This window comes from Schistocerca serialis, chromosome 5 (assembly GCF_023864345.2).
Source record: "Schistocerca serialis cubense isolate TAMUIC-IGC-003099 chromosome 5, iqSchSeri2.2, whole genome shotgun sequence".
In the NCBI taxonomy this organism is placed as follows: domain Eukaryota; kingdom Metazoa; phylum Arthropoda; class Insecta; order Orthoptera; family Acrididae; genus Schistocerca; species Schistocerca serialis.
This window is the reverse complement of record NC_064642.1, coordinates 509,226,077-509,240,814: the sequence shown is the minus strand read 5'-3', so window position 1 is coordinate 509,240,814 and position 14,738 is coordinate 509,226,077. Positions and strand designations below refer to the sequence as shown.

The 14,738-nt window shown below is 42.5% G+C and overlaps 1 protein-coding gene across 1 annotated transcript in view; it reads right to left on the bottom strand.

Moving 5' to 3' along the window:
* Window positions 1-14,738, bottom strand: part of LOC126482033 (dynein axonemal heavy chain 6-like) — a 1,073,010-nt gene that overhangs the window by 345,957 nt on the left and 712,315 nt on the right. The window contains exon 107 of the mRNA XM_050106005.1: window positions 12,109-12,250. Within this exon, the coding sequence (XP_049961962.1) occupies window positions 12,109-12,250 (142 nt within the window). The remainder of the gene's footprint in view (window positions 1-12,108; window positions 12,251-14,738) is intronic.

Here is a 14,738-nt window from a genome sequence, read left to right as displayed (position 1 = left end):
CCTTTTGCCCCATCCTCAAATTCAATCATGCAGGATTTGTTAAAGACCTCCTCTCCTTCTCCCAGTCCCTACAGTGGAAACATTTTTGTGCTACCAATCCTACCAATCACATTCAACTAAAGACCAATGCTGAAACACATCTGACTCAGTTCACTCCTCCCACCAACCATGATCCACCACCACTGTCATCAGATCATTCCCTGTTAACTTTCCAGAATTTCTTAACCTCAAACCTTGCCTCACAATAATTCCCCAAATCCCTCAGCATGTAAACCAACCTTACATCTGCAGAAAGAACTGCACTTCACCACCTAAAAACTGATCCTGATCTTATAATCCTTCCTGCTGACAAAGGATCCACCACTGTTGTTTTGAACTGTAAGGGCTGTCTGATTCATCCACCTACAAACCCTGCACAGTGACCCCATTTCAGAAATGCAGCAGGATCTCCAGTCTCTACTCAAATCATTATCCCACTGCAGAACCTCTCCCTGGACTCCATCTCTCTCCTCATCCTTACTATTCCCCACACTCCTACCTTGCACATGATTTCTAAAGTCCATAAACCCAGCCACACAGGACGCCCCACTGTGGTCAGTTACTGGGCCCCCACTGAATCTCTGCTCTCATACACCAACACCTTGAGCCTATTAGCCACAACCTAACCTCCCATATAAAAGATACCAACCATCTCCTCCACCAATTCTCCACAGTTCCTGTTGCTTTACCACACGGTACCCTGCTCATCACTATTGATGTCACCTCCCTTTACACTAAACAGGCTTGCCACAAGTTCCTCCAAGTGAAATTCCCTGATATTTCTCTGATTTCCAGATAAGTTTTAGCATTTTCCCTGACAAAATATTGAGAATACTGCAAATGAGGATGGCATTCCCTGATGTGTTCAAAAATCTTAAGTACTAACATCAACATCTTTTGTAATGAACTGTTTTTAGAAGGAGAAAACAAGCCAAATGGCATCTGTGTTTCATTAAGACCACTTAAGTTATTTTGTTTCAATAAAATGAAACACATTTGATGACAAAAAATATGCATCTCCTTGGAGTTGAAGGACAGGTTTAAAATACCTTCACCAAGATCAGAAAAAAAGTAGGCCTCTTGAAAGAAGTATATACGTGGGGAAGAGCTGTGTAAACTAACACTGTAGGTGACCGCCAATAAAATGTTGGTCCTACTATGTTCATTACTGTCTGTTATTACCCCCTTTGTTATATCTATTATTTTACAGGTATCGCGTGATTTTTCTTTTGAGAAATATATGAGTCCATAGCATACAAACTGCCAGTGACTGACACAATTTTCTTCTTCTTATCATCCATACTTTCTAATATATAAACTATTTTTGAAGTGCCAAAATGTACTAGAAGAAATAAAATGTCTGTAAAACACCGGGCTGTACAATGTACTTGCGGTGAGACAGTCGCAATTCCTAAAATCCTATTATTTTACAGATATCGTGTGATTTTTCACTTGAGAAATATATGAGTCCATAGCATACAAACTGCCAGTGACTGACACAATTTTCTTCTTCTTATCATCCATACTTTCTAATATATAAACTATTTTTGAAGTGCCAAAATGTACTAGAAGAAATAAAATGTCTGTAAAACACCGGACTGTACATTGTACTTGCGGTGAGACAGTCGCAATTCCTAAAATCCATCATCCATGGCCTCTGGCCTGCTGAGGATTGATTGATTAATTGAGAGGGTTTTTGGGACCAAATGGTGAGGGCATCAGTCCCGCATTTTTAAAGTCACTCAGAGAAGAAGAGGGTCTGCTAAAAATGGATGGATCCAGTCAGGAGAGTCAGATTATAAAATAATGAAGTTAAAACACACACAGTGAAAGGCATAAAAGGTGAGACCAAATCTATAAACTGGAAAAAAATGATGGTCTTTCCATGAGGGAGTGGTCATGGGGTCCCACACTGAGAAGTCATGCAGAGAGGTCCTAAATACAACCACCCTGCCCCTGCTCCAAGAGTAAAGCAAAACCTTATACCTGCAAATAAAAACTGCTTTCACAGAGGAAACTGAGGACCAGTTCAACCATCCATGAATCATCTGCTAATATTAAAATTAGGGAATTGGGAAGACTATACTTAGCACGAAGGGCCAAAAGAAATGGGACACCTTCATTATGGCTGCACAACCACATTGTGGGGGTGGTTCATTACACAGGAGGAAACAATGGGTGAGTCTGGTATGAGCAATGCATAGATGGGATAAAACATTGGACTCCTTCTGAGAGGAGCAGAAAGAAGAACACCAGACTGCAGTAGACTCCTTGATTGTGCAGACTTTATTACTATGAGCAGTAGCACACCAGATGTCATTTCAATTTTGGGCAAAGAGACATTTGATGTAGATCCACATATCCTAGCTGGAACCATGAAAGGGAATGGGGGATAAGTATCTGTGTCTCCAACCAAATGGTCAGCCAGTTCATTCCCTGGGATGCTCACATGATTGAGCAGGCAGTACAGACAAGGACAGAGAAAAGGTCATGGATAGCAGAGACCAAAGAGGGATGAGAGTAGCATTGGTCAATAGCCTGCAGGTTGCTCATTGAGTCTGAACAAATTAAAACACTGCAGAGGGAGGCCTGAGAAACAAAGTGGAGGGCTCTATGAATGACTAGGAGCTCTCCTCTTAACACACCACATGATCCCGGCAATACATGGTGTTCTAAGCCATAGGCAATGTGAAGGCGTATTCTACCATACCAATTGTTTTAGAACCATAAGTGTAGAAGATGGTGGACCCTGGAACTCTGCAAGGATGTCATGTACAAGATGCTGGAAAACAATAGGGTTGACAGAGACCTTAAAACCCTGGAATAGATTGGTCCTAATCTGTGGTCTAGGTACCATCCAAGAGGGGGTATGGGAGGAAATACATGGGGTACATTCCAGTGAGTGGAGAGGAGATCCTGACAGAAGGAAGTGAGATGTATGTCAACCAGCAGTCCCACCTACAGGCAGTCGTCAGGAGGGAGACATCCCTTTGCAAAGAGGACAGATTACACAGGATAGTCAGAGAATTGGTAAATAGTGATTGTGTGAGAAACCAGGAGTTGGCTTCCTTGTATTTGTAGAGGGTGATCCCTGCCTCTGTAAGGAAGCTCTAGTGTGAAAGGCACCAACAGCCAGATGCACCCCACAATGGTAAACAGGGCCAAGTAGTTGCAATGTGGAAGGGGCCACAGAGCCATAAACCTGACTACCATAATCTAGTCTGGACAAGACCAGAGCACGGTAAAGGTGGAGAAGAGTGGTATGGTCTGGACACCAAGATGTGTGGGCCAGGAGGTGGAGAGCATTAAGCTTCCACATGTATGTAGTCTTTAGGTGGAGAAATGGGGCAGCCATGTCTACTTTTTATAAAAAATAAGGTCTGCAAAATGGGACTGTGCTACAACATCTGGGAGCTGGTCGTCTAAACAAAGTTCTGGATCAGGGTGTACTGTGGATTGAAGACAAAAATGCGTAACCTGCATTTTGGAGGGAGAAAACTGGAAGTCAGGGGAGGTGGCCCATGCAGAGGCCTATCCTATGGCAGCTTGGAGTCAGCGCTCAGAAGATGCTACAGAGTGGGAGCTGCAGCAGGTGCAAAAATCATCGATGTACAATGCCGGGGTAACCGTAGGTCCAACAGAGATTGCAAGCCCATTGATGGCTATGAGGAAGAGTGTGACACTTAGCACAGAATCCTGTGCAATATCATTCTCCTGAATCCAACTCGAACCTGGAAGAGCTGGTGAGATAAAAACTCATGGATAAAAATCGGAAGGGGGTGACAGAAGCCCCAGTCATTGAGGGTAACTAAAATGTGATGACGCCATCCATGTCATATGCCTTATGCAAGTCAAAGGAGACTGCAACAAGGTGCTGGTGGTTAGTAAAAACCTGTTGGATGGCTGTTACCAATCTGACCTAATGGGCAGTTGGTGATTGTCCTGCCCGGAAGTCACACTGATACAGACCAAAAGGCCCCGAGATTCAAGTACCCAGTATAATCTGAAGCTAACCATCCTCTCGAGCAGTTTACAAAGGTCATTTGTCAGGCTAATTGGGTGGTAGATGTCGATAGACGATGGGCTCTTCCTGGGTAAGGATGGATACAAGTATACTGTCTCGCCATTGTGACAGAAAAGCACCCGTGAGCCAAATGCGGTTGAAGACCCTGAGGAGATGTTGCCTCTGGGGAACGTCCGAGTATTGAATCATCTGGTTGTGGATGGAATCCAGGCCTGTGGTTGTGTCCCATGAAGAGATAAGAGTCTGCAAGAATTCGCATTCAGTGAAAGGTTCATTATAGGAGTCAGTGTAGTGCAGGTTGAAACATAGGGGGAGGGGGGGGGGGGGGGTCTGTTCAACTTGGCATTTTTGCTGGAGAAAGACAGCAGGATAGGAAGAGCATGGTGATGCTGTCACACACTATGTTGTGAGGTGTTCTGGAAGGACCAACAAATCAGTGCACAGAGCACTTTGGAGGTTAAGACCCTGGACAGTTGACTGTCGCTAGCAGTGCAGAAAGCTATGGAGCTTGGACCAAACCTGCAGTCAAGAGGCATACGTCCCCAGGAAGGAAATATACCTTTCCCAGCATTCCTTTTTACTCTGATTAATAAGGTGACAAGCCTTAGCACAGAAAAGCTTAAATGTGAGGAGGTTTGTCTGTGAAGGATATTGTCTAAATTGTTGCAGCACCTGTCGGTGGTCCTGGACAGAGACTGTTATGTCCTTGGTCCACCACGGTACCAGTCGACAATAAGGGGGAACTGGGGATAGGGGGCAGCAGTACTAGCAGCATGAAGAATAGTGGCAGAGACGCCTTGCATGACTGCATCCATAGAATTGGAGAGGGAGGTATAGAAGTGCACAGCTGACATATATAAAAGCCAACTGGCCCTGCAGAATGCCCAAAGTGAGGGCCTGTCTGCCTGGTGGCAGCAGGGGAATGATAGAATCATCAGAAAGTGGTCACTGTCACAAAGTTCATCATGGGTGACCAATGTAGGGAAGCCACGATAGCAGGGGTGGAGATTGTGGGATCAACAGCAGTAAAGGTGCTATGACCAGCATTGAAGTGGATAGGGGAACCATCATTGAGGAGACACAAATCAAGGTCCACAATGAGTTGGCCAATGACAAGGCCCCAACCTGTTGAAGTGGCACTCTCCCACAGTGGGTGGTGGGCACTGAAATCCCCAAGGACAAGAAACAGGGGCAGGAGTTGCTGGATTAAGGTAGACAGTTCAGCATAAGGAAGTGGCCTACCAGGAGGGAGGTAGACATTGGAACGGTGATTGCCTGAGTTGTTTGCACTCTAACCACTATTGCTTCCAGGTTGGTACATAGGGGGATCCAGTCACTAATGACATCAGAGCAAACCAATGAGCAGACCTCCCCCCCCCCCCCCCCCCCCCCCCTCCCGCCTTGCTATCCTGAGGAGACAGGACGCAGAATAGGAGGTGAAAAGACGTTGTATTTCTGGTAGGTGATGATAGTATCTGTTGCAATTCCACTGGATGATCATGTGGCAAGAGTTCGCATTAGACATAAAGAAGCCGAGTGGCGGTCATGTCACTCGGTCAGTGGTCATCGCCGACAAGGATGGGGTGACAACCATAAAGAAGATGTCAGACTTAGGTTGCATGGGGGCAGATGGCACCTCCTGGGACACTGGGCAGGCTGTGTCTTGGAACTTTTGTACCTTCTACTTCTCCTTCAAGGGTGGCGGCAGTCAGGGCACAGAAGGAGTACAGGTGTCTGCAAGATCTGGAACTGAAAGAGAGTGAGCGACCTTGGGATGTGCAGATAGTGCATCTCGTAGCTGAGTGGCAGTAGGAGACTTCTGGCTTGAGAGATGCCATGGAGAGGGGTCCCAAGGGGGAGCCCAATCACTGGCAGGTGCCAAAGCAGATGGGGCACTTCTTCGACCAGGGAGGGGAGTGGCTCCTGGGCGGGAGGTCATGAAAACTGCAGGGAAGGGGGAGGGTAGAGGGAGACGGGGCTGAGATAAGGAAGAGGTAGGAGGGGGGAAGGACTTAACAAGGGAAAAGTTGAAGATAGTCAAACTGGATGGTGCCTCTCATACATTAGGTGAGCCTTAGCATAAGAAAGGCGATCTAGGGACTTGTACTCTTGGATCTTATTTTCCCTCTCGTAAGCTGGGCAATCTGGCAAGCGAGGGGAGTGGCAGTCATGACAATTGATACACACAGGTGGTGGAACACCGGGGCTTGCTCACAGTATGGATGTCCACAGTCACCACATAGAGGGTCTGCCATAGAGCAGGAAGCCTATGCCCAAAACGCAAGCACTGAAAGCACCTCATGGGTGGTGGAACATACCGCCTCAAGTCACATCTGTAGCACATAACTTTGACCTTTTCTGGGAGGGTCTCCCCCTTGAAAGCCGGAATAAGGTACTGGTATCAATGCAGTTGCCCTTGCTACACTTCTGCACACATTGAATAAAATGAATGCCGCAACACTCCAGATTAACCTGGAGTTCCCCATCAGTTTTCAGGATGAGGTCCCTATGAAAAATCACTCCCTGTCCCTGGAGATATTCAGAGATTGGTGGGGAGTAATAGACGCTGGGACATTGTTAAGATGATCACAGGCATGAAGAGCTGCAGACTGGTCAGCAGAAGCAGCTTTGGTCAGCAGGAAGCCTGGCCGCATCTTACTAAGGGACTCCACTTGACTAAACCTGTCCTCAATATTCTCCATAAAAAACAATGGCTTTGTGGTAGTGAATGTGTCCCCATCTGTCCTAGTATAGATGAGGTAGTGGGAAAAGTGTTTCATCCTAGGACAGCGAGCCTGGCCCTCCTCTCATGCTGTAGCCAGGGAAGGGATGGTTGCCAGGTCGTATGAAGCAGCATTCAATGATCCTTCACCATTCAAAGAGATGGCCATTTGAGAATGGCCAGATTTTTGCAGATTGATATGCTTCATGCACCAAGCATCTGCCCTGATACCACCCACTATGATCAGGGGCACCACCCACTATGTTCAGGGGCTCCACCTAGCTAGAGCAAGGGCCACCTGGCATGGCTGCCATCTCTGAGAGTTCCATTGCTCCAAGAAGACAAGCAACTACTCCTTGGCATACTTGGGGAGGGAACAGCTCAGGTATCGGTATTGTGATTCCTGTATTGTCAGGGGGCTCAGCCATATGGGTACATAACAGCACCACCCCATGGATTGGCTACACATGCCGGTGACCTAGCAGGGTGGAAGTGGGCTACAGTGGGAAGGGAAAGGGGAAGGAAGGGAGGAGAGGAATCCACACCATAGATTCTAGGGAGGGAGTTCTTCCCAACATGGGTCACATTAAAAACAGAAAATTTAGAAATGGAGGTCAAACCTCAAGTGGGGACCTAAATGCTAAAGGGATGAAAGAACAGACTGAAGGAACAAAATTTCAAGGAATACAGGAAACCAAGTGGATAGCCACCAGTCTATATAAATCAGAACTTTGACAGAGGGGAAGGAGGGGGCACTGGGGAAGGAGCGAGGGTAGGAAGGGAAGGCAGGGTGAAGGAAATGCAGCCAGGGAAGGAAGAATTGCCTGCAATAGCTCTGGGACCCGTGTGTGCCACGAATGAACTCACAAAAGAACCATGAGCTCCCTGGGGGGCCTGCTGAGGAGCATCGCAGTTCTGTGTCCATGGATAAACCATGAAAATCCACTGTACTGCATGCCGCACACAAAAAGACCCAACCAGTGGGCAGATCAGTGAGACTAGATCTGATGGGCAGGGCCTGCACATTAGTGGGAAGCAAATGGCTTCAGATCAGCAGGGCCAATCCATTACAGTTACCCGCAGAAATGACCTCTGGTTTTGGCCCATCATGGAAATCCATTCATGTGGCCAGCAATTCACACACCACAGACACCATGTTGATGAAATGAGACCACAGTGGTCAATCCATGCAACAGATAACTTGTACAAATACTCTGAGAATCAATAATAATGAGGATAGGTAGGAACTCATTGTAAAGATGATTGCTGAACCACAGACAGGTGTGTAGAAAAGACAATCACATAATCAAAACTAAGTATTCAGCCATAGCTTTTGTCAGAAAATGAGAGTGCACACACTTTCACACAATCACTCAGACACAACTCAGGCTCACATGACCACTTGCTTCGGATGTTGCCTCTACAGTCTCTGAGAATCAGATTGAAACAAATTTACCTGATATTTCCCTGATTTCCCTGACAGTTTGAAATTCTCTGATATTCCCTGATTTCCACAACCTGTGGCAACTCTGTCAATATCTCTAAAGCCTATGACCTTACCGCTATTGAACACTAACTTTCCCAATTCCTGATGGATTCCAAACAAACCATCTCCAGCCTAGTCAGCATGACCAACTATATCCTCACCCACAATTACTTATCCTTTGAAAGCATTACCTACATACAAAGCCAGGGTATGGCTATAGGCACCCACATGTCACCATTCTATGCCAACCTATTCATGGGACATCTAGAGGAATCCTTCCTAAATACCCAGAATCCCAAACCCCTCACCTGGTTTATTTCATTGATGATATCTTTGTGCTCTGGATCAAGGATAGTGACACCCTATCCAAATTCCTCCAGAACCTTGACACCTTCTCCTTCATTTGCTTCACCTGGTATTACTCAAGCCATCAAGCTACCTTCTTTGATGTTGACCTCCATCTCAAAGATGGCTATATGAGTACCTCTGTCCATATCAAAACCTACCAACCACCAGAAATACCTCCATTTGAACAGCTGCCACCCATTCCATACCAAGAAGTCCATTCCATACAGCCTAGCCACCTGTGGCCGTCACACCTGTATTGAGAAGCAGTCTCTCTTGAAATATACCAAGGGTCTCACTGAGGTCCTTACAGCTTGTAATTGCCCTCCCAAGCTTGTACGAAACAGATCTCCCATGCCTTATCTTTCCAGTAACTTGACACCTCCCAAAGCCCCACCGTCCAGCCACATAGAAGCATTCCCTTCAAGACTCAGTAACACCCAGGACTGGAGCAATGGAATTACATTCTCCATCAGGGTTTTGACTACCTCTTGTTGTGCCTTGAAATGAGAAATATCCTGCCCACTATCCTTCTTAATCCTTCCATAGTGGTATTCTACTGCCCACCAAGCCTACGCAATATCCTCATCCATCCCTACACAACCCCTGCTCCCTATCCCTTTCCTCATGGCTCATACCTCTGCAATAGATCTAGATACAAGACCCATCCCATACATCCCTCCCACCACCACCACCTACTGCAGTCCTGTCACAAACATCACCCATCCCATCAAAGACAGGCTACCTGCGAAACCAGTAATGAGATCTACCAGCTAAGATGCAACCACTGTGGTGCATTCTACATGGGCATGACAACCAACAAGCTGTCTGTCTGACTGAAAGGCCAACAACAAACTGTAACAAAGAAACAACTGGACCATCCTGTTACTGAGGATGCAGCCCAACATAACATCCTTCATTTCAATGACTGCTTCTCAGTCTGTGCCAGCTGGATCCTTCCCACCAACACCAGCTTTTCCGAACTGTGAAGTTGGGCAGTCTCTCTGCAATATATCATACGTTCCTGTAATCCTCTTGGTCCCAACCTTTGTGAATCATCATCCTTACCTGTCTAGCCCCTTTCCTGTTCCCATTCCAGCAATGCACAGTCCTGAACTCCACCAATGCACCCAGTCATTTTACTTCTCTCCTTCTCCGCCTCTGTCTAGCCTCCCGACTGCACCTAGCTGCCCCACTCTCCACCTCATCCCTGTATGCTGCCCCTGCTATCCCTCCCCTTTCCCACCCCAGCCTCCTCCTTAACCCCACCCAGTTGCCTCTCCCCTAGTGCGCTGCTGCTCACAGTCTGCCTCCAGCTGCCAGAGACTGTCGTCAGATGTATGTGAGTTGCCTTTTCATGAGTGTGTGCATGTGTTTATGTTGTCTAATTTTGACAAAGGCCTTGTTGGCCAAAAGCTAATTCTGTAACGGTCTTTTTATTGTGACTTTCTATGACCCAGCATCTCCGCTTTATGTTGTTACAGTCTGGATTACATTGTTTCTGTTTTGCTCTGGCTACATTCTCAAGTGAAGGAATGATTAGTTATCATAACAATTATGTAAAAATGTAAGAAAGCTTGTCACCCATCATTATCTGTTCTCAAGAAGAAATTCATAGTAAACAGCTGTGTAGTTTGCTTATCTACATTTTTACTTAGAATAATCATTTTTCTTTATTGTACTACATATTAACACCTTATGACAGAACAGCTTGGGTAAATGCATTTATACTGAGAATAAATATTATACAATATGTGATGGAGGTTATGTTTTTAGTGTTCTACACATTAAGGTCTTTCTTATTCTGTTCATGTACAGAATGAGAGAATAATCTTTGTGTATGTGACTCTGTTTAAACTGGTATTAGTCAAAGTTTATTGTAAAGATTACTTCAGGAGGGGTATGCAGGGGCTCAAAACTTTGATTTCTACTCGAAATTTTTCTAATTATGTTTCTGTAAAATACATGAATAATCCACTTAAAATTTTTCAGCAGTTCTGAAGAAATTTCCCATGATTCTATGACACACATAGTATACTGTTCTTATTTGTATCCCATCAATGTTCAGTGAGTTTAGCATAACATGGATCATATTCTCTTCAGTGATATCTTGCTTTGCAGCATTTTGCTTTACACAAGACAGGATACATGTTGATGTGTTGTTACTATGAGATATTTCCATGAGATGAGTAACACAATTTGTGATTAAATTCTGTTGTTATCTCAGCTGGCACTTCCGAAAAATTACTGAGGCTTACTCAATCACAAAATGCAACAGGATGTAGTAGGTGCTCCAGTTGTCAACTGGTTGAGGTGATAACTCTTAAAAATAGAAAATTCAGGTCCTAGTCTGAACCTGGCTCCCAGGTCTGAGTTTTAGCTGGGAACAAGTTTTCAAATGTCACAAAATATTTTTTGTAATGGCTTTTATTATTTTATCAATAACCCGTAAGGTAGTAGTGCCATGTACAGGACGGTTTTTAGTGTTTGCTGAGCTGTAGGTCAAAGCTATACCTTGTCAAGACTTTTATAAGTGTTTTAGGAGCTTGGCCTACCACACAAAGGTGAAAGTAATAGGATAGTAGGAATATGGAATTTGAGTGTAGATGCTGTAGGCATCACAGGTAATTGGAGGACAATTCTACTGGTAATTAAGTGTGATAGGTGGATCAACCAATGTAATTGATCTGAATTGGAAATAATGTGAGAGGATTTTAAGCAGTAATTGTAAGCTGTAAATTATGAGCATTCACATTTTTCACTGTAGGAAGAGTACATCATTTTCTCCATACTGTGGTTGTGAGGCATAGGGGTAACCTGATGAGTTATAGATAACAGAAGCTCTTGAATCCAGCATATTATGCTGATGGAGAGGCAGAAGAAGTTAATACTTACCAAAAGTTCTCACTGAATAAATCCAACACTGTAAATAAAAAAAGAAGACAAATACGTACCAAAGTAGTTGAGTGACTGAGCAAACAACTTTTTGAGAAAATTTGTGCCAATATGAAGTACTTGTTCTTGGTAGTTTTCAGACAGACTTCTTAAAACTGAATAGTGCAAAACTTGCATTTGCCACTTATGATCCTGTTCCTGGTCACTTAAAATCTGCTTTAGTGACTATATTGTAATTGGGAAACATTTGTACCATCCAATGTAGGTTTAGTATCTGATACTGACACTGATATACTTTTTTAATAGGAGTAGTGCCAAGTAAAAAATTCACTTGCATGCAGGGCACTCTGAGCCTTATATTATATTCGAATCAATCTTATATTATATTCAAATCAATAGTTGTTTCTATAATATTGGCATTCACAGTACCAGCTTCATCAGAGGAACAAACTGAAAATATTTACATAGTTAATTAAGGAGACATACAAAGCTGAAGCAGCTTAACAGATATGTTCATTGGATGTGTTACATTTCCCAATAACATGAAACAAAAGTTGAGTGGATGGAAAAAGTTCAATAAGAGGCTGTATAAAATACCTGTTCTTGAGGATCAATCATCAGAGGCCATCTACTGCCTTTAGTGACCATTATTGCATTTTCTGTTGAGACATTATCACGTGGCAATCCATAAACATTCCACTGTCTTATTTCAAATGGATCTGCCAGAACACTGATTAAACTGTGGAATATGAATGACAACAGTTAACGTTTCTATTGAAGTAATACATATTTCATATTAGTAGTACACGTTAAGTCTATACGATTTGATCTGTTGGTGATAAATTTTTCCTGGCATTAAAAAATCAAAGTGCACCTACTTTTATTGTAAATATGGAGTTTTGTATGTTGAGTAAATTACACTCAGAGAGAAGTGAAGTACAAAAAAGATTACAAATGTAAAGAATCTGCCATAAAGTCATTACATTAAATCCCATACAGAAAATGCAGCACAGGAAGCATAATAAATATTAGGTAGAAAAATTAACTGTACATGTGTTTGATAATTATGTGCAATGTAATTTTGTTTGGACTTAGTTAGTCTTTGTTATAGATATAAGGAGTTTATATTCCTCACTCATGTATTGTGATTCATACACCCTTCAGTAATGTGGAATGAGCTTATTATTTTCTACATCCAATGGATGTGCATTTATACATTCATTCATCCACTTAGAATGAAAACTTTCAAGGCCATAAAAGTGTCAAACAACACATCAACAACACATAGATACTTAGTATAATGTACTAAATTAAAAGGAAAATTGCTATACATATGGGTGCTGCTGATGTTAAATCTATGTCTATGCTCTGCAAACCACTATGAAGTGCATGGCAACAGGTACTTCTGACTCTACAATGTATTAGGGTTTCTTCCTGTTCCCTTTGTGGTGGACTGTGGGAGGAATGACTGCTTAAATGCCTCTGGGCAGATTGTAATTAGTGTAACATTTCCTTTGGGAGCTATAGTGTACTCCTGGATTCTTCACTTAATACTGGTTCTTGAAATGTTGCTAGTATCTATCTTCAAGTGTCTTCTGGTTCAGTTTTACTTGTTGTTTTTCCATGGACCAAACAGATCTGATACCATTTGTGCTGCTTTTCTTTGTATATATTATATTAAATAACAATTTATATCTTACTGGTAGCTTAATATTTACAAGAATACATTCACATTTTTCAGAGAGAAAATCAGTTACAATTGTCACAGCAAAGGCCTTCTTACAATACACTACAGCTTGTCAAGCAGCATTACATGAAAGAAAAACAAGTGACATACAAAATCCTGGAAAGGGGGAATCCAATATAAATAATATAATAAATCAGTTAAAGGAAATGGTTTTGTCTTACATAACTGATAATAATAAAAAAGTGATAAATGCTTTTCCATTCTTGTGACAGAGATTAAGCACAAAGTAAAACAGACATGCCTTACTATTACAAAAATATGCTGTTCTAATATTTCACATAGGAGCATCATACCAACAAGTGATACACTCTACAACTTAATAAACTCAGAATACTAATACTCATTCTGTAAGCTAAGTCTTATGAAAGTGATAGGGAGAAGGAAAATTACATAAATTTGAAGGAACTCCTCAGATCTGACATAAGAAATGTTAAGAGTTGTGCAAATGATGAGCATATTGTGAATCATAAAAATAAATAAAAAACAGGCTGCTATTAATTAATAATACCAATAAAAGAAAAAGATCTTGTTTGACTGTGATACTCTCAACAAACATTTTTTAAATACTGCCAGCAACCTCACTCTACTTTATTTATCTATCTCTATTCTACTTTAAATGTAAGAACCCTGCTCACTCATGTAAAACACACAAGTAGTGAGAAATTTGCTTCAATATCTATCACTTTAAATTACATCTACAAATTGATAAACAAACTAAGCAATTCCAAAACAGATGACTACTTCTGACCCAGAAATTTCATTATCAAATGTATTGCAAGGGAAATGAAACTGCTACTTCTCTCACTGTGAAACAGAGTACTAGATGAAGGTAATTTCTCAGAATGTGTTTAGCTCACGGTTACAGTACCCACATATTAATCCTTTTATATTAAAAAAAAGTGTGTGTGTGTGTGTGTGTGTGTGTGTGAGTGACGAAGAGAGAGAGATGAGAACGAGGAACAAATGAGATGAGGCGGATTTCAAAGAATGGGGGCTGTGGCTCAGTGGGTAAGTATCCAAGGACAAATCGAAAGCGCTTGGATTCCATCTACATCTCCAGACAGTCCAAAGATTTTCTCCATAACTTATCATCTCTTTTATAAAGCAAAGTTCAAGTAATCATAAACACTGATGTGTTTAACAAATTGCCGCATCACATGTTAAGTTGCAATACTTTCACTCTTTACTACTAAAGACCCCCACAGTTGAGTCAACTTAAAGGAACCCTGATAAGTGGCAGCACTTTTGATCAACTGTGAAGTGAAAACAGCTGTAGGCAAAAGTAATAGCTGCCTAAGGAGCTATGAAGTGGCACTGTCATAGAGATTTTTACAAAATCATATTGTAGACACATAAAGCAGCTGCACTTATACATTTGTACTTTATGGATAATGCTTTGTGTGACTGTTTTATACTTTCAAAGATGTTTTCAGTAACACATACCATGGCAGTACTGGTTTTTCCAGTTAGTAGGATGATA